The sequence below is a fragment of the Poromitra crassiceps genome (assembly GCF_964638095.1).
Source record: "Poromitra crassiceps genome assembly, chromosome: 18".
NCBI classification, from domain to species: domain Eukaryota; kingdom Metazoa; phylum Chordata; class Actinopteri; order Beryciformes; family Melamphaidae; genus Poromitra; species Poromitra crassiceps.
In genome coordinates, this window is record NC_139636.1 from 21,566,720 (window position 1) to 21,593,937 (window position 27,218).

General features: G+C 44.9%; 1 protein-coding gene and 1 pseudogene across 2 annotated transcripts in view; both read right to left on the bottom strand.

Annotated features, from left to right (window-relative positions):
• Window positions 1-27,218, bottom strand: part of LOC310793013 (thromboxane-A synthase-like) — a gene marked incomplete at its 3' end in the record, with an annotated part of 80,833 nt that overhangs the window by 14,792 nt on the left and 38,823 nt on the right. The window contains exons 5-9 of the mRNA XM_083654764.1: window positions 25,965-26,084; window positions 17,451-17,539; window positions 16,074-16,222; window positions 15,780-15,904; window positions 14,247-14,609 (exon numbers count right to left, since the gene is read on the bottom strand). Of these exons, the coding sequence (XP_083510890.1) occupies window positions 14,247-14,609; window positions 15,780-15,904; window positions 16,074-16,222; window positions 17,451-17,539; window positions 25,965-26,084 (846 nt within the window). The remainder of the gene's footprint in view (window positions 1-14,246; window positions 14,610-15,779; window positions 15,905-16,073; window positions 16,223-17,450; window positions 17,540-25,964; window positions 26,085-27,218) is intronic.
• On the bottom strand, window positions 6,077-7,054 carry LOC310792790 (serine/threonine-protein phosphatase PP1-beta catalytic subunit pseudogene; annotated as a pseudogene). The gene has a single exon. The product of its transcript is annotated as a serine/threonine-protein phosphatase PP1-beta catalytic subunit pseudogene (transcript).

The window sequence follows — 27,218 nt, forward strand, 5'->3', positions numbered from 1 at the left end:
GTGTGTGTGTGTGTGTGTGTGTGTGTGTGTGTGTGTGTGTGTGTGTGTGTGTGTGTGTGTGTGTGTGTGTGTGTGTGTGTGTGTGTGTGTGTGTGTTTGTACGCATCGTATGTGGTGAGTGTGCGCATGCCTACGTGTGCATGTGTTTCAACCTCTCATGAATTCACTGTAGAAAAGGGGGCTTATCTAACAATGTCTGCCGTGTGACAGCTGTTGACATTCACCACACATCAGTCAGAAAACCCACCGCGGAATATTTCTGTTTATTTATTTCATTTATTTATTTATTTACTTGTTTACCGGTATTTATTTATTGATTTTAAGCAGTGCTGCCACTTCTATAACGGACTTTGTGTGTTTGTCCATTATGACACGGACTGTCCGTCTGTCACTTATAGAAGCTTCTATGAGTGACTGTGTGTGCGTCCTTCCATCCTTCATATTAAACAAACACAATCCATCACCTGAGCATGCAAAGGTGGAAGGCTGCTGAGCAGGATTCAAAGCGGGAGGCGTCGAGCAGCGAGGGAGGTCGGTGCGCTGGCACGAGGGCCGAGAGGTCCGGGAACACTACTTAAAGTATTATAGCTGCTTCCCCTACATGAACTTGATACCATCAGACTACTCTTGTTAACCCCCACCGTGCACCGCTCAGACTGTAACTCATATTTAATGTAATGCCTATTTAACTCTGTCTGTAAATTAATGTAAATTCACTGCCTATTTAACGCCTATTTGACTCAGACTGTAAATGAATGTAAATTCAATGTAAATTCATATTTAATGTCTACTGAACAACACTCCTCGTCTCATGTATATATTGTATATTGGATTGCACTTGCAACATTGTGATTGTCCTTTAGTTATTTTTCCTACTTCTTTATCTCTGAATATTGACATGACCGCTAGGCGAGGCGGACGGAGGAACATTGAGGAGGGGGCGGACCCCCCAGTCTGGAATTTGTGTAATATTCTGTGAGAGGCAGCAATGTGCCGCAAGGCATCCAGTTTGCCTGAAGCCAGAAGAGCTTCCAAACACCCCCCGACTGATGATGTCATACCCACTGATGATGTCATTCTCCACAAGCATCGAGTGATGTGACTGATGATGTGTTGTTGTCCCAGAATCATCAATTGGGCCAATGGTGACTGATAATGTCATACCCAATGATGATGTCGTAACGTTATCAGTGATGTCATAGACATTGTGACATCATCAGTGATGTCATATAAAATGTCATCAGTGATGCCACTTAAGCAATTGTGATGTCCTCAGTGATTAATGACAGACACTGATAGGCTGATGTCTGTACTGCTTACTTCTCACCTGGGTGTCATTTTGCCTTACTTAAACCAACTGCAGAGTACACAGGCTCTAAAGGAAGCATGATGGCCCACCACTCGTGTAAGCAGCTGAGTGAAATGACACAAACATGCAATAGATTTGCACTACAAATTGGTACGCCAGGACAGAAAAGTTGCCACATTGCAACAAACATTAATATTAATCAGAAAGAGCCACTGGCTGCTATTGCATGCCTTCAATTGTTTGTTCAATCCCTGAGCCAGGTGTGATTGCTGCTCTGCCCTGTTGAGATAAGATCTGTCTAGGTTGGTGCTTTGAGTATGAATAATGCATTAGTGACGACGACGACCCCCATGACCAAGGGATGGACCGAAATATGACATGTCATTCCTCCTGAGGCTGATGGCACCAGACTGCAGGAGCCCACAGCCTGGACGCTTTGGATAGGGAGCGCGAGGATGGAGAGGGGATATTGAGCTTGCAGTGCTTCTCGGGGATCAGCCACAGCTCTCAATCCGCCTGTCTCTCTTTCCGGGCGAGGCGAGGCGAGGCGTCAGTGTCGTGATCTCCCTATCTGTTGTCTTTTCATGGTGACGTGACAGGCATCGCTGAACAGGGAGGAGAGAGGACAGGCCATTCACTGGGATGAAATGGGACAGGAGGAAGACATTTCTGACACGTCAACAAATGTGCACACATGCACAGATACATGGATTGATGCTGGCTATTATAATCCTCACATCGACGAGCCTGCCATATTTCAAAGTGAGATGCCACCTTTCAGCCAATTATCAAAGAAATCTGAGGGATCACCATCAAATGATTTAGCACACTGCTAACCAGCCCTCTCTATCTCGACATTATCTCAGCTTTTCAGGATCATCCACAGAGTGAACCTCAGGGAGTTCTGCTCTGGTCTACTCTGCTCTGCTACTCTCTATACACAACTGAACTGTTATTTCACAAAGAATAGAGCAGGGGTTCCCAACCTTTTTTGGCTTGTGACCCCACTTTAACATCATAAACAAATCTAGGGACCCCAGACATTCGGTACATTGGTAATATCATCAGTGATCTCATCAGTGATGCCACATGTACTAACAGTATGCCTATCTTTTTAGCTGTGGCCAGAATAGCTGGGCAGCAGCTCTATAAGTCACTCTCTAGGTTGGTTGGTTTGTTGGTCGGTCCGTCGGTTCGTCGGTCCACAAAAAATGTTGGTCTTCGCGGATGCATGGTTCTGGCACGGGATGTGCACGGTTTGTTATAAGTGACATGTGTGTCACACAATGTCTATGACAATAATCAATGTCATTGATCTCAGTGGGTTAAGAGAGAGAGGTGCACAGTAATGGCAGGTGCACAGTTATGGCAGCAATAATGATACCATTAACAACTATAATAAGTAAGAGCATAAGTATTAATAGTAATGCACAGTTACGACAGTAGTAACGGTTACAGCTGTAATAAGAACAGGACTAATAGTAATACTGTAGCACCGATTAGATCCAAAACATAGAGCACAAAGAGCAATTTAGTTGTGGATGTGCACAATAGTAGACAAATAGAGAAACATGCCAGGAAATATGGGACAGTCTCATTTAAAGCAGCTACGAGCAAGATTTTTGATTGTTATTAAACAGTATAATTACAATATTGATGCATCACATCTTACCTATAATAGTAGATGAGACCAAAGCCGTGTGAATCGGAGATTGCTCTCTTGATGATTATTAAGTCTGTGTCTGTCTAGACTCGCGTCACCAGGGGGCTCTCTCTCTCTGCCTACCGGCGGACCGGATAAACCCGGAAGTGAAACCCGGAAGTGAAATGCAGCTGCCTGCCTTCCCCCGTTCACGCTGCCTAGCAACATACCATAAACAAGGAGAACGCCATGCATACTCTCGCGAACATCTCTCGTTATATTCTAACAGGTTTTTTGGAAGTTATTTTGTGGTTATGGCCGAAGTGGCTGCTGCAAACCGTTTCATTTCACTTCCTGATCTGCCCTGGCCACAGACAGACTAACACTGGCCGATTCACTCGGGGTTCAAGCGAGACTACTCTGCATTGGTCTTGTCTACTATTAGAGGTAAGATGTGATGCATTGATATTAAATTTAGACTGTTTAATAACAATCGAAAATCTTGCTCATAGCTGCTTTCAAGATGTTGTGATTGGCATTTGAAATACTTTGCTTTGGGAACAGGATACTTCAATGGTGATGAGAAGACGTAATTTTATTACTAGTTATTGACAGGTACTGAAAGACGCCGACTTAGCATGACTGGAAAAGAGACCGCTTATTTCATCTTGTGAAAAAGATATATTTATGTGGATGACAACCTTGAACTCCCAAGACTTGGAGTTAAATGCCTCCATGTACTGTATATGTATGTCTCCTCTCCTTTCTACCCTATGTGTATGTATGTGTCACTTACATTGCACCCCTGTCAGTTGCCCTATGTATGCACTCATTTTTCTATTTCTTCTTTTTAAACTTTTTTGTACCTCACCTGTCGAGGGACTACGGATGGAAATTAGCTAAGGCTATAATCCGGCACATTTACATGCAAATGTTCATTAATGTTGCACTGTCCCTGAAATAAATAAATAAATAAAATAAATAAATAAATAAAACAAGTGTGAATTCGGAATAGCTGCGACCAGATATGCAATGTCAGTCAGTGTGTGACGTCATCCACTCCATTGTGATGTCATTTTCTGGTGAACCAACCGACCAACAGAGTTACTTATAGAGGTGGACCATGACTGGTCACAGCTATACAAGCGCGAATTCGCTATATGCCAGGCAGCATGTGTGTTACTGATGACATCACTGATGAAATCATCCATCATCTGGCTGCCTATGAAAAATATAGTCAGTCAGTCAGCTTCAGACAGAGCCAGATTTAGGCCGGCAGCCAGCTGCCTGTCAAAAATATATAGAAATTCGCTCAATTCTAGTTTGTATGTATTTTGTAAAGTTTTGATGCACTTCAGGATCACTGTTTAAAAACTGTTTTTATACTGTTGGACCCTGCCTAGTAAAATTTTAATAAATGAAACTTGAAGCTGCTGTGTCTCTCCACATCTCTCACACTGGTCAGACCTTCAGACAGGATCAGTTCTGGATCGGCAGTGTTTGGGTCCAGAATCACAGGAGTGTAGGAGACCATCTCATTCATCTTGTCCCATATAATACTGTGAATCTCAGGTTGCCTGTGATTTGGACAATCAAAACCGTGCATGATGCAGTCACAAAACTTTCAAGTGTTATGACCCATGCATGAGTGGTAACAGTATTAGTTTGAATCCTGCCTGCCTTCACTGTGAAATTTGTTGTACTTTTCTTCTTTTAATCTTTGGTTGTTTGCCTAATTTATGCAAATGTTGTGGTGATATGTTATGTTGTAACTGTATGTATGTTACCTTGTGCTGCTTCTTGGCCAGGTCTCTCTTGCAAAAGAGGTACATCTCAAAGAGACCAACCTGGTTAAATAACGTCAAATAAAAAAATTAATTTACAGGTGTGTGTTGACATAAAAATGAAGGTCACATTTGAAAATGGCCGTGATCTGAGCCACTTTACGCACCTAGCTCACATTCATTTTAAGTCACGGGCTGGTGTGTGATCCCATTGCAAGATGGTCTCTAGTTCAGGTGTCAGAGGGCACTCTGTCTCATGCCTTATGGTTCTGCCCTCATTGACGGGTTTCTGGGACAAACTATTTGACTGGTACTCTAAAGCCTACAAAATAACCCTTCAGCCGGTGGCAGAAATCTCAGAGTCCTCTCTGAACTTTCCTACAGCTGTGCAACAGTCTCTGACACAGTATTGTCGCCGAGAAACTCATTCTGCAGGAATGGAAGTCCCCCACACCTCCTTCTTTTGAGCCGTGGTTGGTGGATATGATCTTCGTTATATGGATGGAAAGACTCAGATTCCTGCGGACCTACTCACTTGGAAGGTTTTCGGTTTTTCGGACCCGTTTTTGGCCTACCTTGATGAGGTTAGGGGCGACCGCTGAGATTTGCCCGGCTGGTTTTTCATGAATCCCTTGCGTGGGATCCCATGTGGCATTCCACATCTATTGGAAGCACATGGACACCTCTAGCAGCTGGTAGCACCATATTGTAACATTGGAATGTTGATTGTTTTTTTTTCTCTTTCTCTCTTTCTTTCCCTGTGTCTGAGTTTTTTTTTAATGTTCTGAAAACTGAAAATAAAATATTGGAGAAGATGGTCTCTAGTTATGGTAGTATCATAGTCTCGCTTGCCAGACTATCTCCGTCTAGACTATCTTTCGTGCTGTATCAGCGCAGGAGAGTCTGGCTCCTGTTACTCTCACTCTGGAAAAGGCTCTGTTATCTTTACAACCATCCACCGAAATTACCAAGCAGGCCGGCTGCTTTATTGCACAATCCAAATCTTCGTCAAAACTTGCCATTTTCAGTGTAGCTTGCTAGCTAGTGTTGTTGTTTCACAGCGGCAGAGGCATTTGAGTGACACGCAGGGAGCGGAAAGGGATTTCCCTTCGCTCCGACTGAAATGGTCAGAGCCAATGGCAGAGCTTATCCCCGCAGTCTGCTTCCAGTGAGCCAGACTACATATTATGATATGATATGATACCCAAAAAAGCAAAAACAAGCATTTTTTTTTACACATGAACAAGCTGACAGAGGAGGCTGGAGTTTTTGAGACAGCCTGCAGGGACGTTTGCCAGAGATTTGGAAAAGGGGGCAGGTTTGTCCGGGGGTGGGGGCTGCTCACCTCTTTTTGGGGGATACGGTACGGGGCGGCGTGGCGGGACGTCCCAAATTCAATCCCCCGTACTGGTACGTTGCTTTTTTCGGCAGCTTCAGGATCTGAAAGGAGCACAAGAGGGTCTCGTCCACGTTCATCATGCCGCCTGCGTTGTCAAACTCCCCACAGTAGTTGGGGGCAGAGAACAGTGTCACCAGCTGTCGTTTGGCAAAGAACTCGTAGCCGTCATTAACGACCTGATGGGCTCGACAGACAAGGTCCAGGTCGTGGCATTTGAGGAACTTGGTGACTGTGTCGGCCCCGAAGGTGAAGGACACTCCCCGATCGTTCTCCCCCCAGCCCTGCACGTCTTTATCTGGGTCTGACCACAGCAGGTCACACATCAGACCTGTATCAGGGACATCAGTGGGTCTCACGATGCGGCGGATTTGCTCCATGGACTCCAGTTCAGGTGAGAGACCTCCGTGGCAGCAAAATATCTTATCATCCACAATGGCAGCAATGGGCAGACAGTTGAAGCAGTCTGTGAAGGTCTTCCAGAGCTTTATGTTGAATCTGCGCTTGCACTCATCATAGAAGCCGTAGATGCGGTTAATGGAGGCAGACTCATGGTTCCCCCTGAGCAAGAAGAAGTTTTCCGGGTATTTTATCTTGTAGGCCAGCAGCAGGCAAATGGTCTCCAGCGACTGTTTCCCTCTGTCCACGTAATCCCCCAGGAACAGGTAGTTGGCCTCCGGAGGGAAGCCGCCATTCTCAAATAGCCTCAGCAAATCTGGGTACTGTCCATGGATATCACCACAGATTTTGAGCGGAGCCTCCAGCTCCAGCAGGGTAGGCTGGCTGAGGAAAATCTCTCCGGCTTTAATGCAGAGCCCGCGCACCTCCGCCTCTGTCATCTGTACTATCTTCCTTGGACGCAATCGTTGCACTTCGCGCAATCGAGAAATAATGCTGTCAACATTCAATTCACGCTGTGCCATGTTTCTGACAACAAGACAACAAGAGGCAAAGTGAACAGGCTAAAATACCCACTACCCGTCGTTTTATAGCCTGGAGGAAAGGATTTATGACATCACTGATGTTGTCATTTAGACACACATTGATGATGTCACAAGAAGTGAGTGAGTGAGTGAATCAGTAATCTTAATAGTCTTACTAATGCAGCGGTGACCCACACGAACACAACATCCACCACCCTGACATCTGACTGATGTCACTCCCACACTGACTGATGCCTAGGGTTTCATCCCGGGAAATGGGATTCCCGGCGATTGCCATCCAACCCATTTCGCGTTTCACGGGAAAATAATTACGGGAAACCAGGAAAAAATTATTTTTACATTTAGAACATATTGGAATAGGCCTATATTTAGAAATAGGCCTAGTTTACTTTTTTTTTAAGATAGCATTATGTTTAAGCAATATAGCATGAGAGCAAGTGTGTTGTGGCGAATATATCCCGCTGATAAGCTGTTAACAGCTTATCAGCGGAATATATTCCACAACACCATGCAGCTCGAGTGCTATATTGCTTTTATAAAACGGTTTCCAAGTATAATAATATAATAATAATAATACTATAAGTCCGACTGGCATGGTATTCTGATAGAGTCAGTTGAAACACTACTGTAAGGCGGGACCGCAAGAACGTGCGGGTGATTTGATTGGATCGTTCTGGAGACTGAAGTTGACATTGGCCAATCCTGGCGCTTGCTGAGAAGCTGAGAGCTTTCTGGAAACCCCGACAGGCAGCTCGAGCGCAGCGCTGCATTCTCAGCGCTTGCTGAGAAGCTGAGTGCTTTCTGCAAAGCCCGACACCAACTAACGTTACGGGGTTAAATGCGGGGTTAACAGCCTTTTTTTTGCAAAGAAGACATTAGCCCGCATCTATTCTTGTACAAAACATAATTTTCTGCGAAGTATTAGTAAAGTTATAAGCGAAGATCGATTCACAAGGATCTGACAGCTGTCTCCGCCATTTGTTTTTTTTGAGGTAACCAAAGGCTTTTAGTAAGAGAGTTGCCATGGCAATGCCATGGGTTATTGGAGTGAGTTACTGGATTTATACAATGGCTGTGAACCAATCAGATTGCTTGATTTGAGAGAGCCGTTTTATAATTTAAAATAACATGTAATATCTAAGCTACTGTATGCATAGTAAGTCATCAAATGACCATGATGTTATCAGACATTTCGGAGACATCAATCAATCAATCAATCAATCCATTTTATATTTATATAGTGCCAAAAATTGCAAGGCAAGGCAAGGCAGAGATATAAGAGTAAATACTAGCTTCTTCGACAACAATGCTACAACAGCCAGTATTTTTAAATTTGAAATATCCGAGCAGAGCAGAATTAATTTCTGATTTTATTTTGGCCTGTTTTGGCTTTGTGCGCTGGTTGAACATACACTGAAAGCTTATTGCACCTACCTAATTAATAAACACAAAGCCCACAATGATTCTTTTCTTTTCATATACTGTGTAACACTTCTGACCTGCTTGGGGTGATTGCACCATGACCATTAATGCAATACAGCACGGCAGCCTGCTCCAGCACCGTACAAACTTCACCAGTGGTGAAAACTACAATCATTCCAGCCCCGCCTCCTCCTAGTTCCTGTGCCCCAGGTTGGGCATGATGGTCTGGTTAGGCAAAGTTGATCAAAGCCATGCTCTGGTATGGAGATGCCCTTATGGGTGGTGCATGGCTGGAAGAGGAGCGCGCAATCGCCAGATGTCGTAGACATTGTGATGTTATCAGTGATGTAATAGACTCATCAGTGTCTGTCACAAATCACTTACACATCATCAGTGATGATGTCATTAGTGATGTCACTTGAGCAATTGTGATGTTATCCTGTCAGAAAATCACTTACAGTATGCACAGAGCCATTGTGACAACATCGGTCATAAATCACTGATGACGACACATAACGCATAACATTGTGTACATCACTTCAACCTCATCGAGAATAATGATTTATATAACACACTGATGTTGTGACATCATCAGTGTGTTTTAAATTTTCCCTTCAGAGGCTATAAGTACGACTGGTAGAGTGAACTGCACTCTATGCCCTACACTGACCTTCTCTAATAATCTAATCTTAGCCTGAACAAACGCGCTTAGCTCCAAACAGTTTCAGGGGAGGCTCAGTAAATGTGAGTGATTTATTTATTTTATTTTACATTAGTTATTACATTAGCTATCTGTTATCAAATCTGGACTGAAAGGGCTGATTTTTCAATTTTCCTGACTTTAAACTGTTTATTAGCATTTTTGCCATAAAGATTGCAGCGACGCCACACTTTTTCTTCTTCTCATAACTGTATTATAATAGTTTAAATAATGGGTTTCCTCTTTTCATAATGACAATTCTATGTCAGATTTGATTTCCTGCAGAGCTACTAGACAGTGTGTTTAACTACACAGTGTGTTTAACATCCTATCCAATTGGTGCAATAAGCTGAACTACAGTACATAATTGGGGGTTATAAATAGGACATTACACTGTTGAAAGCTGAATGCTGAAACCTCTTTAGTAATGTCCTCCAAGTAAAGAAATTAAAATAAATACAAAATCAGTGTGTGGAGCCATTCTTTGTATGGTAATAATACATATGAATCACATCTGATGCACTTTCAACCTCAGAGGGCAGTTTTATGCTTGAGTTCACTACAGACAGATGCTCAGTTGTTTCACGGATGTCGGATTCACTGGACACTTACACATGTATGGGGAGGGGGTGCCTTTCATAGATATTCTCAGATATCAATGAAAGCACCAGTCGGGATGTGGATAAATAATTGAAAAAGGACAGGTGGGATGTAGCTGTGGCTAAGCAGTTACTCCAACTGAATCAGAGTCAGATCTTCGAGCCCACATTTCTCTCTCACACCCACACACACCCACAAAACACCCACCCACCCACACGCTCTCCCCCCCAAACTTCCTCCTCTCTCCACCCCTCCTTTTCCCTTGTAGAGACAGTTCTACAGTATGAGCTTCCCAGCAGGAGTAACCTCACCCCCCACCTCCATCTCCTGCCTTACACATTCTTCATGAGTCATTAAGGGCTCGATTTGCCTAAACTTATACCGTTATTCAGGGAGATAAAGGCGGCAAATTAATGAGTGACCCCCCCCTGAGGGCCACAAGCAGCAATGGCATGCAGTGAGATGGATAGAGGGAGAGAGTGAGAGAGAGAGAGATACAGCACATATTTTTCCATCAATCTCGCTAGACTGGCAACTTTGGCTGTCAGCATTTGCATATTTGGCTGCACTATATCTCTTTCAGAGGTATGAATGGCAGGATCCACACAGGGTGAGGAGCACTTGTCAGAAACAAGGAGCTGATTGAGCCGTGCATGGCAAGCTTTCACACAAGGCAGCCTCTCTGCAGGAGAGCCAGCTGCCAAGTCCCAGAGCCAGAGAGCAGGTGGGGGATGCAGAGCCATGAGCATGTGGGGGATAAATCCCTACATCACTACATTAAAACAAGACTCACCGATGCTAAAGACAACAAATTTAGAATTAAGAGAACTGAATATATATTGTAAGGTAAAGGTAAAGTCCCACTGATTGTCACACAATGTGTGAAATTTGTTCTCCGCATTTGACCCATCCCCTGGGGGAGCGGTGAGCGGCAGCGTGCACCGCGCTCGGGAATCACATGGTGATTTAACCCCCCAATTCCAACCCTTTGATGCTGAGTGCCAAGCAGGGAGGCAATGGGTCCCATTTTTATAGTCTTTGGTATGACTCTGCCGGGGATCTAACTCACGACCTCCCAGTCTCAGGGCGGACACTCAGACCACAAGGCCACTGAGCTTGTGTGCACAGGTGGGAATAAGGGGGATTTATATAGGAGACGTGATAGGGCCTCCCCTTCCCCCCCCCCCCAACAGCTCCGCAACCCAAATTGGGACCCGAACCATAGTTTGGGAAACACTGCTTTAGAGTGATGTGCTGGGACGGCAGCGGAGAGATGAAAGAGTTCATGACTCCAGTGAGATCTTCTCCTCCTGTGTTTGATCCTGTCTTCTGGACCGGTCTGCTGGCTGTGCAGAACCAGCTAAGGGCTGAGGTCTTGGTCCAGGCATTAGCATGGATGGGACCACGGACAAGGCCGGATCTACCATATGGGCAGGTGCCCAGGTTTTTGTTGTCATGTTGGGCTCCACAGAACTATCCCATATCAGCAGCCTGTCTCTTCTGTTTTATTGCGCAGCCTACACACTTTAGTCACATGTGTTGCTTACTGTAGGCTATTTACATAGCCTGGGAGTTGGGACAGTAGACCCTTCTCACGGGGGTCATTTTCTGTCGAAAAGGCAGGGTTAACACAGGTGCAAGCAAAACACTAATGAGGGCTTCAAACTTCCATGATTGGAATTTGGAAGCCCTCATTAGTGTTTTGCTTGCACCTGTGTTTATTAGCCAATTTTTTCATCATTGTAAAGACACAGCACAGTGAAGAGGATATTAATGTGAAGATTAGCCTCTTCATTTTGCTCTCACCCTAGAAACCCTAACCTGACGCTGCCAGATGAATGTAAGTTCGTTCACATTTGTTTCACAACCAACATCCATCTGGGTTTGGCCAAGCTACCCTGCTGAAGAGGGCGGTCACTTTTTTCAAGCTACTTGGCAGGTGATTGGATGGACCGTCTGTCACCGTCTGGGCGTGCCAACGCCAACCAATCAGATCGACTTGCCTTCATGACGTAGCAGCGGCAGTGCCTGGTAAACAGCTAGGACTACAATTGCTAAATAGTTCGCATGGAGGTCGCAGATTTTTGCTGTTTTTGTAAGGTGAATATTGGGTGCAAACATTGACTATTCAATTTGCCAAAAGAAAGAAGAATAACTGCAGATGTCTGACTGAGGATGAAGTGCAGGTAGGCCATTTTGCACGTTAAATGTAACGGATTGGATTAACTGATGTTACGCTAACATTAGCAACAATTGCGAGTTAGCTTGGCAGCCCGTGCCAGGGGCCCCTCTCCTGGCCGCGGACACCCAGGGCAGCCACCGCCCACGCAAGGGGCTCTTGTCGTGGGCGGTGGCTGTGCTGGGTGCCCGCGGCCGGGAGGGGGGCTCCCGGCACGGGCAGCGGCCGCCCGGAGGTTGGGGTGCTACGCCTGATGATTGATGATTAATGTTAACGTTAACAGCGATTAATTACTAACACATATCGTTGTTCGTTTCTTCAGGGAACTGATGACACGATATGACACCGAGTGGCACGCACCCTGGACGGCTAACGTCATGGAGACCCCAGCGCTCTCTAGCCTTTATGATCATGGCAATAACATCAGCCAAATGCTTTGATACAATATAATTATTTAACGCTACTATTTAGCATTAAGGACTGGTGAATTTTAACATATCTGTGGAATGGTAGATGTTTACGCATGACTGGAGAATGTTATTTGCTTACTTTTGTGATAATAAACTAAACGGAGAAAAGACGGCCTGTGGTGTTGTTGTTACTTAATCTGCTGGTCTTGAGGCACGATTGGATAAAATGGGGACACCTCGCCATTCCGAAGTGTCGGCATTCCGATCATTGACTTCTATGCTTTCGGAGAGGCGGCCCTTTTTTATCTCCAAAAAATGTTTCGCCGAGAGGTTAGGTTAGGCTTAGGCGTGGGGGGTGGGAGAGGTTAGGTTTAGGGTTAGGGTCTGGGGGAGGGTTCTTTCGCAATGGCGAGGTTAGGGTTAAAATTTTGTCGGAATGCTGGTATTTCGGAGTGCCGACATTTCGGAATGCCGAGGTGTCCCCGGATAAAATTATAAGATGATGTAAATTCATAAAGATGTTGATGTCAGATGAATCTGCGAAAGGGAGCTGCCTGGAGCCCAGACGATGTCAAGGTACCAAGGTATGCACAGAGAAGACAGTAAGTACGCCATGCAGCATGTATTTGGATATAATCTCAAACTTTAAGAATGGGCTTCAGTGCCCAGGGGCCCCTGGGGGTGTTAATCTGGCCTTGACCACGGAATGAGTCAAACAAGACCATGTAGTGTGTCAAATAAACACATACCCATATCCACACGCACCATCGGTACGCACGTGCATTGTGGGGCATCATGAAGCAGAATGAATAATGGTTGGTAGAGCAAAAAGAGGAGTCTGGTCACTGGGGCACTGTTCAATCTGAAATCTAAATGCTGCGAGAGCCATTTCTTCAGGACTCACAGAGGAGATTTACATTTACATTTGGTAGGAAGGAAGCAATCGGCATCTTCCAAAAGAGTGTCCTTTTTCTGTTTATCTGAATGAAATTAAACGAAAGACACAGTCAATGACCTGTAAATAATTTCCATATAAATATACTACCACAAATATGACATCATGACATGACATCATGACATCAAAACATTCAGTCATCTCATCTGCACACCATAAATCAAAGGGCAATGAGAGAATCCCTAGTCTGAAAACACTATCAGGAAATAGACTGATAAAAAGAAACGTGTGTAGCCACACACACAGTTCACCTCCACTGGCCTGTAGCATAGCAGGGTGAATATGAGAGCAGGGACGCACAGCAGAGAATAGGTTATCACAGTACAGCTGCAGTGCTAATGTGCTGTATTTCTGATGGGCTCTGGAACATGACTAGTTATCTGCACTCAGAGAGCTTCTCAGCAGTGGCGCCTGCCTGGAATAATGACACATGGACAACAGCCATCAAACTGTCACAGACAATTATATGTGGGAAGGAGTGAAAGCATGTGGAACTAGGTAATTTCTGCTCTAGATGAATCTGGGTACTTACCCAGGGTGCTTAGCTTCTTATAGAGTTAGAGTACCTCAACAGAATTCCCATCATTCAGTACGTACATTTTTGAATGTGGTTTGAATACAGTATTTGCGCTGCTTGAGGTGAGCAGGGACACAACATTAAATATGAGTACGTCTCATATTTTCTAGTAGAAAATATATTCAACTATTTTTGCCCAGATCTGCCATCCTACATCCTAACTGGATGAGATGTAGGTCAGACCGCACCATGGCTACATCGCTGGCTTGCTGGGGGGATAGCAAAGCAGGGCTGACTCTACTGTATGTGAAGCACCTAGAGGACTCAGAAAAGTGCTACACAAATGCAATCAATTATTATAGACTAAACCACAGCGTCACACACTCACGTGTCTGGCGCTGAACCTGTCCACCTCTTCCTGCACTTTGCGCTGACATTCAGGGTGGATGGCCAGGAGGTAGCAGGTGAAGGCCAACGCGCTGCTGCTGGTATCATAGGCTGCCAGGAGGAAGGCAAAAGCCTGGCCCAAAATTGCATCCTCCGTCAGCATCGTCTTCTGTGGACGTTTGGTGGGTGACACCAATGGGTGGTTATAGCCATTGTCCTTCTCCGAGGCCGGCTGGGGTGCCTGTTGGTGTGTGTGATCTAGCTCATCAGCGTGGTTCAGGTTCACCATGTCAAAGTGTTCCAGGGAGACACACTCCTGGCTGCTCCGTGCGTCCAACATCACCTGGAGGAAGTCTCGACGCTTCTACTCGTCGACATACAAAGATATATATCAGAAATTCAATCACCTAGAAGGTAAGATCACCTTTTTACAAACTTCGACAGACACTTTATTACATTTGAATTTGTCAAGCTCATATTGACCACATAAAGTACAATTTGAATTATTGTGTCCGGTCATAATCTTATAATAAATGCAGGCTAGGGGCATATGGGTGATGTTTGGGGGGGGGGGGGGTGAGGGGGGAGGGGGGGAGCGCTGTGGTCTAAAAGGTTTACACTTGTTCACGAGCACCCTGCTCACTCACACACACATTCACACCTGGAAGCTGACCAGTACAACCACAGTCTGGTCTGCTGGCCACTGAGCAGCTCCACAGGAGCAGGTGGGGTTAAGAGGGGCAACTCAGTAGTGGTAATGAGGGAGGGGCAAGCGCTGCCTTTTCACCCTCCCCACCCAGATTTATGCTGCCATTTAGTTCAAAATTATAATTTGTGAACTATGAACATGATCTATTTCATTTGAAGCTGTGTGAACTGAAGTTTGAGCTCTTATGCAGTCTGGGTCCGGCTTACTAGGCTTGCCTGGTCTTGTGTAATTCAATCGTATGAGCATGACAAACTCAAATAATGTAATAGAATGAACAGTCATGTGTACCAAATGCCAAAGCAGGTACAGTAACACTATCTGAATAGTCTGTAAGCTACTGATTAAAACAATAGTCTGTAGGCTACTGATTAAAACAATAGTCTGTAGGCTACTGATGAAAACAATAGTATGTAGGCTACTGATGAAAACAATAGTATGTAGGCTACTGATGAAAACAATAGTCTGTAGGCTACTGATGAAAACAATAGTATGTAGGCTACTGATTAAAACAATAGTCTGTAAGCTACTGATGAAAACAATAGTCTGTAGGCTACTGATGAAAACAATAGTCTGTAGGCTATTGATTAAAACAATAGTAGGTTACTGATTGTTGCAGTACTAGTGGATGGTTGGATGCAGGATATATGTATGATGGAGCAGTTGGCTCCGTTCTTTACTTTGAGTACTTTGTTGGCTACCTTTCTAAAAGCATTTACCACACCTTTTTGTGGGTGATGTTTGTGTGATGTGAATTCACTGGCATTGGTCAGTTTGATTCAACAAAGCATGGCTGATTGTTGTAATGCCCATAAGGTTCAGTAGCACCTGTTCAGGAGGCTGCTCATCTCTCTGTTTGATAAGCTTCTTAAGGAAGCTGGAGAAGAAAGTCACGTGCTGTCTTCTCTTGGGGATCAAAGTCGCCAGAGGAGCCAAGATGGAAGGAAGAGCAACTGGAGAGTGAAGAAGACACAAACCAACTTTCTGTTAGTGGCTGTTAGTGTACATTTTTCTGACATTAACTACAAACATATTTCATTTTATACTTTGTGCTTCCTTTGTATTTGTATTACAGCATTCACATATAAATGGATCATATAAATACAAATGGATAGAACTGACGGAAAAAGAGCATGATGGGGCTTGTGAAAGTGAAGTCGCTGAACGTCTTGACATGCCGGACGAACGGGTGATTGGGATTCTTCTGAGAGTCCAACTGGGTCCCAAATGCCGTGCTGGCAGTAACATCCATGAAGAAGCAGCTAAAACATCTGTAAAGCATGCAAACACACACACACACACACACAGACACACGCACGCACGCACGTACACACACACACACACACACACACACACACAGCCGATCAATAGGCTACAGCAAGCCACGTATAGTCCAGAACACGGTATAATGCAACATAAACATCTTGCCTTCATCAATAAATGCATGCAGAAGAGACACAGTGAGTCAGTCAATTAAGCAATAGCTCACATTAGGCGTAGTATATGGTTATTATATCACAGCTAAGGGGCGTTATAGTATATCACGGCCTGAATTACCTTCATAAAACGGTTACCAAGTATGGCAATATGAAGGTAATAGATACACTCCAAATTAAATCATTTGTATTCATAAATAAATAAATGTTCAAAATAAAAATTGGCCCTCCTGGCTGCCTGTACATAGAGCGAGGCAGTTGCTGTGCAAAGTAGTTGGCTATCTATCTCCGGTTTAGTGGTTGTAATACACAATTATCTCAACAACCAAGCAACGCACGGGATTCCAAAATGAATTTTACCATTGAAAGAAACATGACTTGTTAACAAGTTAGTGTTTCAGTCATTCAGTGGTGTTTTGAGAGTAGGGCAGGCCTAGTTACTAACTACTAGTTGGTAACTACGAACCGGTCTAGAGAACTGCTTGAATGCCCTTCTCAGAGTGACATGCCTGCCTGCCCATTACAAGCGACAAAAAAAGCAGCCCCCTTCACTTTGTATTGGATGAGACTGAATCGCTGAAAAAGCATGCTGGGATACCTGGCAACATGACGACAACGTACGACAAGACAAGAGGAGGGGCCAAATTCAAAATAGACCAATGCAAAACGGAAAGACAGCAAGACAGCCAATCAAGCTGCAGCACCAAGAGACCAGCGGGGCAGGGCTAAACAGGGCGAAGGCATCTGCCCATTAAAATATCGCTTGTAATGGCCAGGCACGGTGATACTGAATGATGTCATAGCCATGGTATATCCTCAATAAATACCACGGCTATGAACCAATCAGATCGCGTGATTTGAGGTACCCATTTTATAATACAGCATACCGTATATAGCCTACTGTACAGTATAGCTGCTAAAGTGTAACATACACTTTTGATGCTATAACTTATTAAACTAAATGTATTATACATATAATTCTACCATGAAGAAAAAAATGCAGTCTATGGTAGTCAAAGACTGAATCAAAGATCAACACTATGAGGGAGGTATGTGCAATTACCTGTGGATGTCAAAGGCCTCTCCTGACTTTGCATATGCATTCATGTGGTTCATCAGGCTATCAATGACTGTGTTGATGAGGGGAACCATCTATACACAGACAGAAACAACACACACACACACACACACACACACCCACACACCCACACACACACACACACACACACACACACACACACACACACACACAATCAATCAATCAAACCTTTATTGGCAGACGCTTGGTCCATAGATGACACATACACAATTACAAAAAGCACATAAGGGCACAATAAAAGAACAAAAGTACATTATAAAAGAGAGTCATACCAGAGTTTCCACATATGTGACTGGTATCTCACAGTGCTTAGCCCAGGATCAGTGAGCAACTTAATGATAACATTCTGAGACACGTTCAATCTACAGATGAACCTGTACCTCAGATTTCTCAGGAGCACCTGGAAAGTGGCCACCCGGCCCCGCCTTACAGAACAGGTCACTAGCACTGCTCCACCTGGGTTTTTTTCAGCAAGATGCGCATGCAATCATTATAGGCAACCTGAAGTTTATGCATGCTTGCCTTCTTAAACTTTGCCCACAAGGGGGCAGTATAGATAGGGGTACAGTAAGCCCTAAAGAGTGTGATCTTTACATCATCAGAACAGGAGTGGAATTTCCTGACCAACATGTTAGCCTGAATGTATAACACACGCCGCTGTCTATACATCATCATCACCCATATGGTCAGTGATGAAGTGGCCCAGATATTTGGTTTTGTCACAGACACATAGAGCATGCTCAGACAAAAGAAAGACAGGAAAAGCAAGATCCCGGTCCTCTTTCGTTCTACAGATCATAACAACACTCTTCTTAGCATTGTATTTAACATCAATTTGGACCCCGTAATCAGAACAGATATTCAGCAGATGTTGAAACCCAGCGCTGCTGGGGGAGAAGATCGCCAGGTCATCCGCATACATAAGGTGGTTAATCAAGGCGTTACCAATCATACATCCTGTTCTGCAGTCTCTTAGCTGGACAGAGAGATCATCCATATATAAATTAAAGAGAACAGGGGAGAGTAGCCCCCCTGCCATACCCCATTACCAACACAGAAAGGGGTAGAAACACTATTGCCCCATTTTACCAGCATACTCTGGTTGGCATACCAGTATGCCAGTATGCGTATTATGCTGCCAGGCACACCTCTTTGACTTAATTTTAGAAACAGCTTATGATGATTGACTCGATCAAAAGCCTTCGATGCATCTATAAAACCAACTAAAACAGAGGAGTTCTGCCTTTTATAGGCTTCAATGCATAGATACACAAATCAGTGCTATGCTTGGCCTTAAAGCCAAATTGATTGTCAGTGCTGGATATAAACAAATTTAAACAATCTAATAAAACCATTTCAAATACTTTGGAAATCACACTGGCTAGGGCAATAGGCCTGTAATTATCTAGGCTCTCAACTTTGCCAGTCTTATCCTTGATAACAGGCACCAGAGTGACTGACAACATAGATGGCGGCAGAAAACCGTGGGTCATAAAGCCATTAAAACACATGGCAAGAAGAGCTGCAGCCTTGGGGCTAGCTAACTTGAGATGTTCAGCAGAAATATGATCTAATCCACATGCTTTGTTATCGGCTAGCTGTAAGATCGCCAGGTAAACTTCTTTAGCTGTAACAGACACTACATCGACATTCACAATGGTGCCCACATTATAAGGACTACTTTTGACACAGTTGAAGAGGACAGAGTAATGTTGCCTCCACAGTTCAGCTATATTGGCAGCACCAGAGACTCCCTCTATGGTGCAGGGTAACAATGCCCCGGCCCTGTTCAGAGCCTTAACCTCCTTCCAGAAGCCTGTGACATCGTTACCCAGCAGCTTTTCAGCCATAGAGTCAGCTCTCATCGTCTGCTCATGCTTACCTATATAGCAGACTGCATACTTATACCTGGCATTGGTGAGCTTTTGAAACTCCAGCTCCTGCCCCTGTCTAGGCCTGCCGGCTAGAACCCAGGACCTGTAAGCCTCCTTGGCTTCTGCATGATGTGCAGCTACATATTTATTCCACCCTGGCTTGATGTTACATGCCTTACTAGGGTGGGTGAGGAGTGGAGTACTTGCCTCACGCAAAGCTCCCACAATACAGTCATACATTTTACATAAGTCATTAGAGTGAGAGGCAACATTACAATTTACATCAGAGCACAGAATAGCATCTATGGGCAAATAGACAACACTCAAAAGATCATTAGTTCTCCCATAGAAAGCCAGAGCGTCATACTCTGTTATCTTTGCCCAGTCTACTCTGGGAATACTGAGACCATTGGCCTCCTCAGACATTTTAGGGAGCATATCTGTATCCAAGGACATAACAAATGGAACATGATCAGACACAGTAGCTTCATACAGAATCTCCATTGACTGTAAGGTGGCATGTGCATCAGCGGTGCTGATGCAGTGGTCCAGCCAAGATGTGGTGTGCCATGCTTCACTTATGTATGAGTAGCTATCCGCTGGCAAAAGCAGCTCTCTGGACAGAGTAAGACAGTTATCCATACAGAACTCAAGCATGTGTTTAGTGAACAGAGAACCTCTGTCAGATAAATCCGCATTCATATCACCTACCACATATATACTTGAGGACAGGCTATCTGAACACACACACACACACACACACACACACACACACACACACACACACACACACACACACACACACACACACACACACACACACACACACACACACACACACACACTGTGTTGATGAGGGGAACCATCTATACCAGACAGAAAACACACACACACACACACACACACACACACACACACACACACACACACACACACACACACACACACACACACACACACAGTGTTGATGAGGGGAACCATCTGCATATATACACAGACAGAAAAAACACACACACTGTGTTGATGAGGGGAACCATCTACAGAAAACACACACACCACACACACACACACACACACACACACACACACACACACACACACACACACACACACACACTGTGTTGATGAGGGGAAACCATCTATACACAGACCGAAATTGCTGGGACTGTTTCAATGGAGAAAATGTGTTGAAATACAGCATGTCTGAGGGCGTCCGGGTAGTGCAGCTGTAGATTCCCTGCCTACCATCACGTGGGGCGCAGGTTCGCGCCCCCATGTTGCCTCCGGCTTGGTCAGGTATCCATACAGGCACAATTGGCTGTGTCTGTGGGTGGGAAGCCGGGTTAGGGGTATGTGTCCTGGTCGCTGCACTAGCGCTTCCTCTGGTCGGTCGGGGGGCCTGTTCGGTACTAGATTTAGTCAACTAAAATCTCATGATATTTAATCAACTAAAGCTAGACTAAAACTAAAAAATTTCAGATGACTGAAATATGACGAAGATTAAATGGCATTTTAGTCAAAACTAAATAAACTAAATAAACTATGACTAAAACTAAATAAAAATGTGCTGTCAAAATGAACACTGGTATGAGGCATAGCTGAGAGGTGCAGGACACAAACACACCATAAGACTACAGCAGCCAAATCAATTAAAATCCCATTAAAGTCAACGCCATTAGTGAGGTCATTACCAAGGGGGAAAGATGCATCAAACACGATCTAATTAATTCATTTATTCATTAAGGTGGAGCTCTCATGGTAAATAGCAAAAGTAATGAAACTGGATGACAAGACTATTTAGTAAAGAAGAGCTGAAGAGGTCGGGGATTGGGGAGGGGGTGCTGAAGGTCTTTCTCTCAGCGTATAGCGCTGACCAGGGATCTAAAAACATATCAAAGGGGGTATTCAAGTGCTGAGGGGGGGAAACACTCTGTATCTAAAAGAAAAATGGGAAAGGGAGGGGAACTTCAATCTGGAGCGGGAGGAATGGGAAATGATAACCGAAAGACAGTGGAAGACCACAAACTCTCTGTCGTGGAGGGAGTTCCAATGGAAAAACCTAGTCAGGTATTTTTTAACGCCAATTCAATCAAGGGGAGGTCAAACATGTTGCTGGAGGGGGTGTGGAGAAGAAAGAGCGGATCATTATCACATATTTTGGATTTGTCCTGTGTTAAGTGCATTCTGGGGTGAAATAAGAAAGAGTATGGAAAAGGTGCTAAAGATTGAGATTGAACACTGCTTTCAGGTTTTGTATTTGGGAAGGGTGCCCGAAATGATCAATGGCATTGAAGATATGTATATGTTTAAGTTAATGCTAGTCGCCAGCAAAAAGGCTATCACGAAGAAATGGTTGAACAAAAGCCCACCGATTCTGTCAGACTGGCTCAATGTGATGCATAGTATCTATGTGATGGAAAAGCTATCTTTTGCTCTGAGACTCAAGACAGACGCCTTTGAAATGTATTGGGAGGGATGGGGTGATTTTGTCAAACCGTTTAGAACAGATTTCTGTTAAATTGAGACTGAAGGGTTAATGATCCACTGAATCGCTGCTGCACGTGTCCATCTTTTTATTTAATTTCTGTGTGTCCTTTTTTTGTCTGTAGTCTGTAGGGTTCACTCTTATTTTGCTGTGACTGTGCGTATTCTTAAAATTTTGTGGGGGGAAAAAAGGAAAAGAAAAGATTGTAAAATGTGAATCATTGTTGATGTTTGTCTGGAAACTGAAATAAAAAAGAGAATAAAAAAAAAAGAAACTAGATGACAGAGTCAGGCAGGCATCAAGTGCAGCATTCAAACATCAAAACTGGCTATAGCCACCAAATATGAATATGAAGCATGCATACAATATCAAAGGCAGCTCATTTCCATTGCAGAACACTGGCTGCTTTTCAAAGGAGCCCAAAACACATGGACAGTTTTGGCCGTGCAGAGGACAGCTGCTTTAGCTTTCAGCTGCTTTAGTCGTGCACACACACACACTGTAGGTGTCAGTGTGGTGCTAGGGATATGGAAGGAACAAGAGAGAGAGAGAGAGAGAGGGGGGGGGGGGAGTGAGGGAGGGAGAGAAAGAGAGAGAGAGAAGGAATACACAGTAGGAGTGAACATCAGAGAGAAAGAAAGGCCAAAAGAAAGGGGGGAGGGATTGTGGTTCCACAGAGAGTGTTCCTCTGCTCCGTCTCCCACCAGTGGAGCTGTGATTAGGGAGCAGCAGACATTAGCGTTGGGTATCGATTTCCTTCTCAGACATCTTTGGGACCAGAGGCCAGAGGAAATGACAGAAACATGTTATGGAGCTGCTGCAGCCTCAGACCTGCTCTGAGCGGTGAGCACAGGAGACGCACAGGGACATGTTATGGAGCTGCCGCAGCCTCAGACCTGCTCTGAGCGGTGAGCACAGGAGACGCACAGGTGCCGCAGCCTCAGACCTGCTCTGAGCGGTGAGCACAGGAGACGCACAGGGGCGCCGCCAAGGAGAAGGGCAAGATAGCACAGCAGGCATTCAGCTCTAACCTGGAATGTAGCTCCCTGCGTGTGTGTGCGTGTGCGTGTGTGTGTGTGTGTGTGTGTGTGTGCACACGTGCGTGCGCATGTGTGTGCGCATGTGTGTGTGTGTGTTAACGGAGGCTAAAACTGGACGACATTTACACATCCCGCCCCCTATCTCCCCTCGCCATCTCCCCCTTCTCCTCGGCTTTGGCACGCCACACCGCCCAGCAATCAATACATGTTGGATCAAATGAGAGATGAGATCTTTACACAGTGGCCCAGACAGGAGAGCAGCGTGTTTGGTTCTGCAGTGCAGGCTTGTAATTGAGGCACAGTCACATCCACTCTCACTGGCAGGAGTGAGATCTAAAACAATAAGATGACTTGAGGGGGGGGGTGTGAGTGGGAGAGGACGAGGCATGTCTGGCCCTGGGTATGGATTTAAGGCTGGGTATAGAGGGCGGAGAGGCCCAGGCAGTGGCTGAGGCATGCAGACAGAATGGGGGGTTAGATGAAGAAGCACAGGCCAGCTGATTGGCTGTGACAGGAGCAGTGTCCTCCTCCTCTACAGCGCCGAGTGGCTCCAATGAAAATCTATATGGCGTGACGCTGGCAACAGAACGCCAGAGGCTAGGAGAGAGACCCACTGGTCAGTCAAACACCGCTGGACCAGGGCCCACACACACACACACACACACACACACACACACACACACACTCTCTGGGTTATCGGCAGATTCGGCACACCGGATTAAAGCTGCATCCTAAATACATTATTCAATACACACTGTTTTTTTTTACTTTATTATTTACACACTGAGGGGAACCATCTATACACAGACAGAAAACACTGAGCACTCAAATCAGACCCACACCATAACCCCATGTTTATGAATCCTATGAATCCAAGCCCCAAAATGTGTAAATAGTGATTAACTCAGGGCATGAATGAATCACTGGTATGGTTATCAACTATACCAGTCAACTGCGTGGCCAAGTACAATTGGGGAGAAAATGGTGGGGAGACTCCTACCACGAGAAAGAAAACACACACACACACACATGGCTATGTGGAGAATACAGGCGCCTACCCCATTTCCACCAATCATATCACAACATGGCAGCTGTCAATCAATCTTCATTTCAGGATAATTTTCTCCTGAAATGAAGGAGAAAATGGTGCCTAGTAGTAGGGGTGGGAATCGTGGAGTAACTCACGATACGATATGGTCACGATACTTGGCCCTCGATAACGATATTATCACGATACAGCGATTCTGCGATAATCGATATATTGGAAGAAATTTAACATACGATACATCACGATATCTGTGTAACTGAAGAGAAAAAAATACCCCTAAAAGGCAAGAAGCAGGTATTATGTATTTATTAGCAGAATTGACATGAACTCTCTCAGAGTTCACTCACTCACTCATACCATTTTCGATACCACGGAGGAAAAGTTACACATTAAGTCTTTTTATTATTATTATTAAAACAAGAAAACAATGGCATATATTCACAATATATTTTTAAGTTGTTTTAAGTAGTTAATGGGGGTGGGGATTAGAGCTGGGTATTGGTTCAAATTTCAAGAATCGATTCGATTCCGATTCACAAGGTTGCGAATCGATTAATTTAGATTAGATTCCGATTCGATCAATTTCAATATTGATTTGGTTAGTGATACCAAAACGTGTTTTTTGAGCTGTACCCTGAATTACATGACTGTCCAGTTATGTAACACAGGGGTTCCCAACCAGCCAAGTAGATACATGGGGAAAAAAAGTTGCAGACCTGTTGTTTACCCCGCTAGCCGGGCGCTTCTGGCTAGAGCGGAGGTGAGAGGGTGAATCGAGAAGAAACAAGGTGGAGAGAAGGTGGAGGGGAGAGGAACAGAGGAGAAGCTGGGAGAGGTCTAAGGTGAGAGGGAGGAAGGAGAGGTAGAGGATGGAGAGAGGGACACCCTCCCTCTGAGGAGTGAAGAGCAGTTGGTATAGTTGAGATAAACCCTTTTCACAGCAGGTATTTTGTGTCTCAAGGCAGGGTAAACACAAGTGTAACCAATAACATTAATGAGTTAAGTTAAGTTAAGTTAAGTTAAGTTAAGTTAAGTTAAGTTAAGTTATCCGTTATTTATCCCCATGGGGAAATTCGTCGTCTGCATTTGACCCATCCTCTACTAGGAACCTTCCTAGAACTAGGAGCCAACTCCAGTTCTTTTACCATTGCCTTAGTCAGGGGCACTGACTGGACTAACATTAATGAGGGCCCGGCACTGGAACACCTAAATGAAATGGAAGTTGGAAACCATCATTAATGTTAGTAGTTACACCTGTGTTACCCCACCCCCAGAGACACAACAATTGCTGCTGAGAAAAGGGTTACTGTAATGTGGGCTTTGAAAGCTTTAAATAAAATGGTCATCTGACTCTCTCTCTCTGTCTCCCTCTATAATCTCTGTGACCAGTGGTGGCTAAGGTTGCTATGGCAACATCCCACCAGAGTGGTAATTACAATTAACAACCCATTTAAATGATCACCCCCCCCCCCCACACACACACACTCTCTCTCTCTCTCTCTCTCTCTCTCTCTCTCTCTCTCTCTCTCTCTCTCTCTCTCTCTCTCTCTCTCTCTCTCTCTCTCTCTCTCTCTCTCTCTCTCTCTCTCTCTCTCTCTCTCTCTCTCTCTCTCTCTCTCATTTCTCTCTGGTAATTATAGACTTCTGCACAGTTGGCTGGCCCCTTGATATTACAGCTAAATAATCCTGTCTGGAAACAATGGAGACAAAAATAATTATTTGCAGTATTTCAAAGTATTAGCTTCTTGTTAATGTAATATGCTGGTGATATGATCAGCATTTGCATCAGGATGCACTGTACACCCGTACAATGATTTTGTCAGAAAGTCTACTTCACTCTTCATGCCAGAAGCAGCCCACGGATTCCCAATGACTCCCAAGAGGACATAATACATGAGTGAGTGAGTGAGTGAGTGAGTGAGTGAGTGAGTGAGTGAGTGAGTGTCCCCGCCCCTTTTCATCAGACCACCCGAGGTCACATGACTTTACAGGTCCATGAGTTGCTTTGAAGGAAGCAGAGGTCACGCTCACCTCTTTCATCTTAGCAGCGCTGAAGGTCGGGGTAAACATGCCGCGGACTCGCTTCCATTGTTGGTACGGCAGGAACAGCAGAGAGTCGCTCAAAGGCTTGGTTTCAAAGGCCAGGAATCGCTGCATAGGAGGAAAGGAGAGGACGGGGACAAACACATGCGTTATCATGACTTTCATTCACAAAGCCAGTCAGAATCATGGGTAAGCACGCATGTGGTTGCCATAGGACACACATTGAAGACTCATCGTGTGGTTCACATTCCTAAACAGCCCTCTATAGTGTGCACACTACACAGGGCATCCAGAAGAGCAATGTCAAAATGGCCATACTGTCTGTTTCCCACCACACCACTGCTGCCCTCCCTTCTGTCACCTCCGCCCTCCATCAGCAGCTCCCTGGATCATTATTTAATTCCACCAGCCAGCCGGTTAAATCATCTCCACAATAGACGGGAGCCAGAGAGCCTGTCCTGCTGTGTTATTCCTGTTCGGTCCAGTGGATTTGATCATAGCTAAATCCTCTGGGAGGGGAGGGCCTCTGGGCCTCTGAGGCAGAACTACAACAGGAGAAGAGAAGAACTCTGGAGGAATACAAAACATTGCTACCTGACTGCTGCTGGCTTGCACTGGATACTTAGGATTGGCTTCAATGAATCCACTTGACCTCCGTCACAGACTCACAGAAGTGCATGTCAGCTGGTAGGGATCCAGTGTCTTGGTTAAAAGGACGCTTTAGCTGGGCCGGGGCATTACAGAGGGGTTTGAATTGACGTCTCTGCTCTCTACACCACCTGTCTGTCCCACTGAAGTCTAGACGTCAAGACGTCTCTGCTCTCTACTCCACCTGTCTGTCCCACTGAAGTCTAGACGTCAAGACGTCTCTGCTCTCTACACCACCTGTCTGTCCCACTGAAGTCTAGACGTCAAGACGTCTCTGCTCTCTACTCCACCTGTCTGTCCCACTGAAGTCTAGACGTCAAGACGTCTCTGCTCTCTACTCCACCTGTCTGTCCCACTGAAGTCTAGACGTCAAGACGTCTCTGCTCTCTACTCCACCCGTCTGTCCCACTGAAGTCTAGACGTCAAGACAGAATTTCAATCAGGAAGACTACTTAGACCACACCCTGTTTCATTCACATCTATCCAACCACAGTTATCAGAATCAGAATCAGAATAACTGTATTGATCCCCGAGGGCAAATTGAGTCATGCTACAGTTGCTCACGCTCAGGTAGGGAAGAATATAGAGACATTA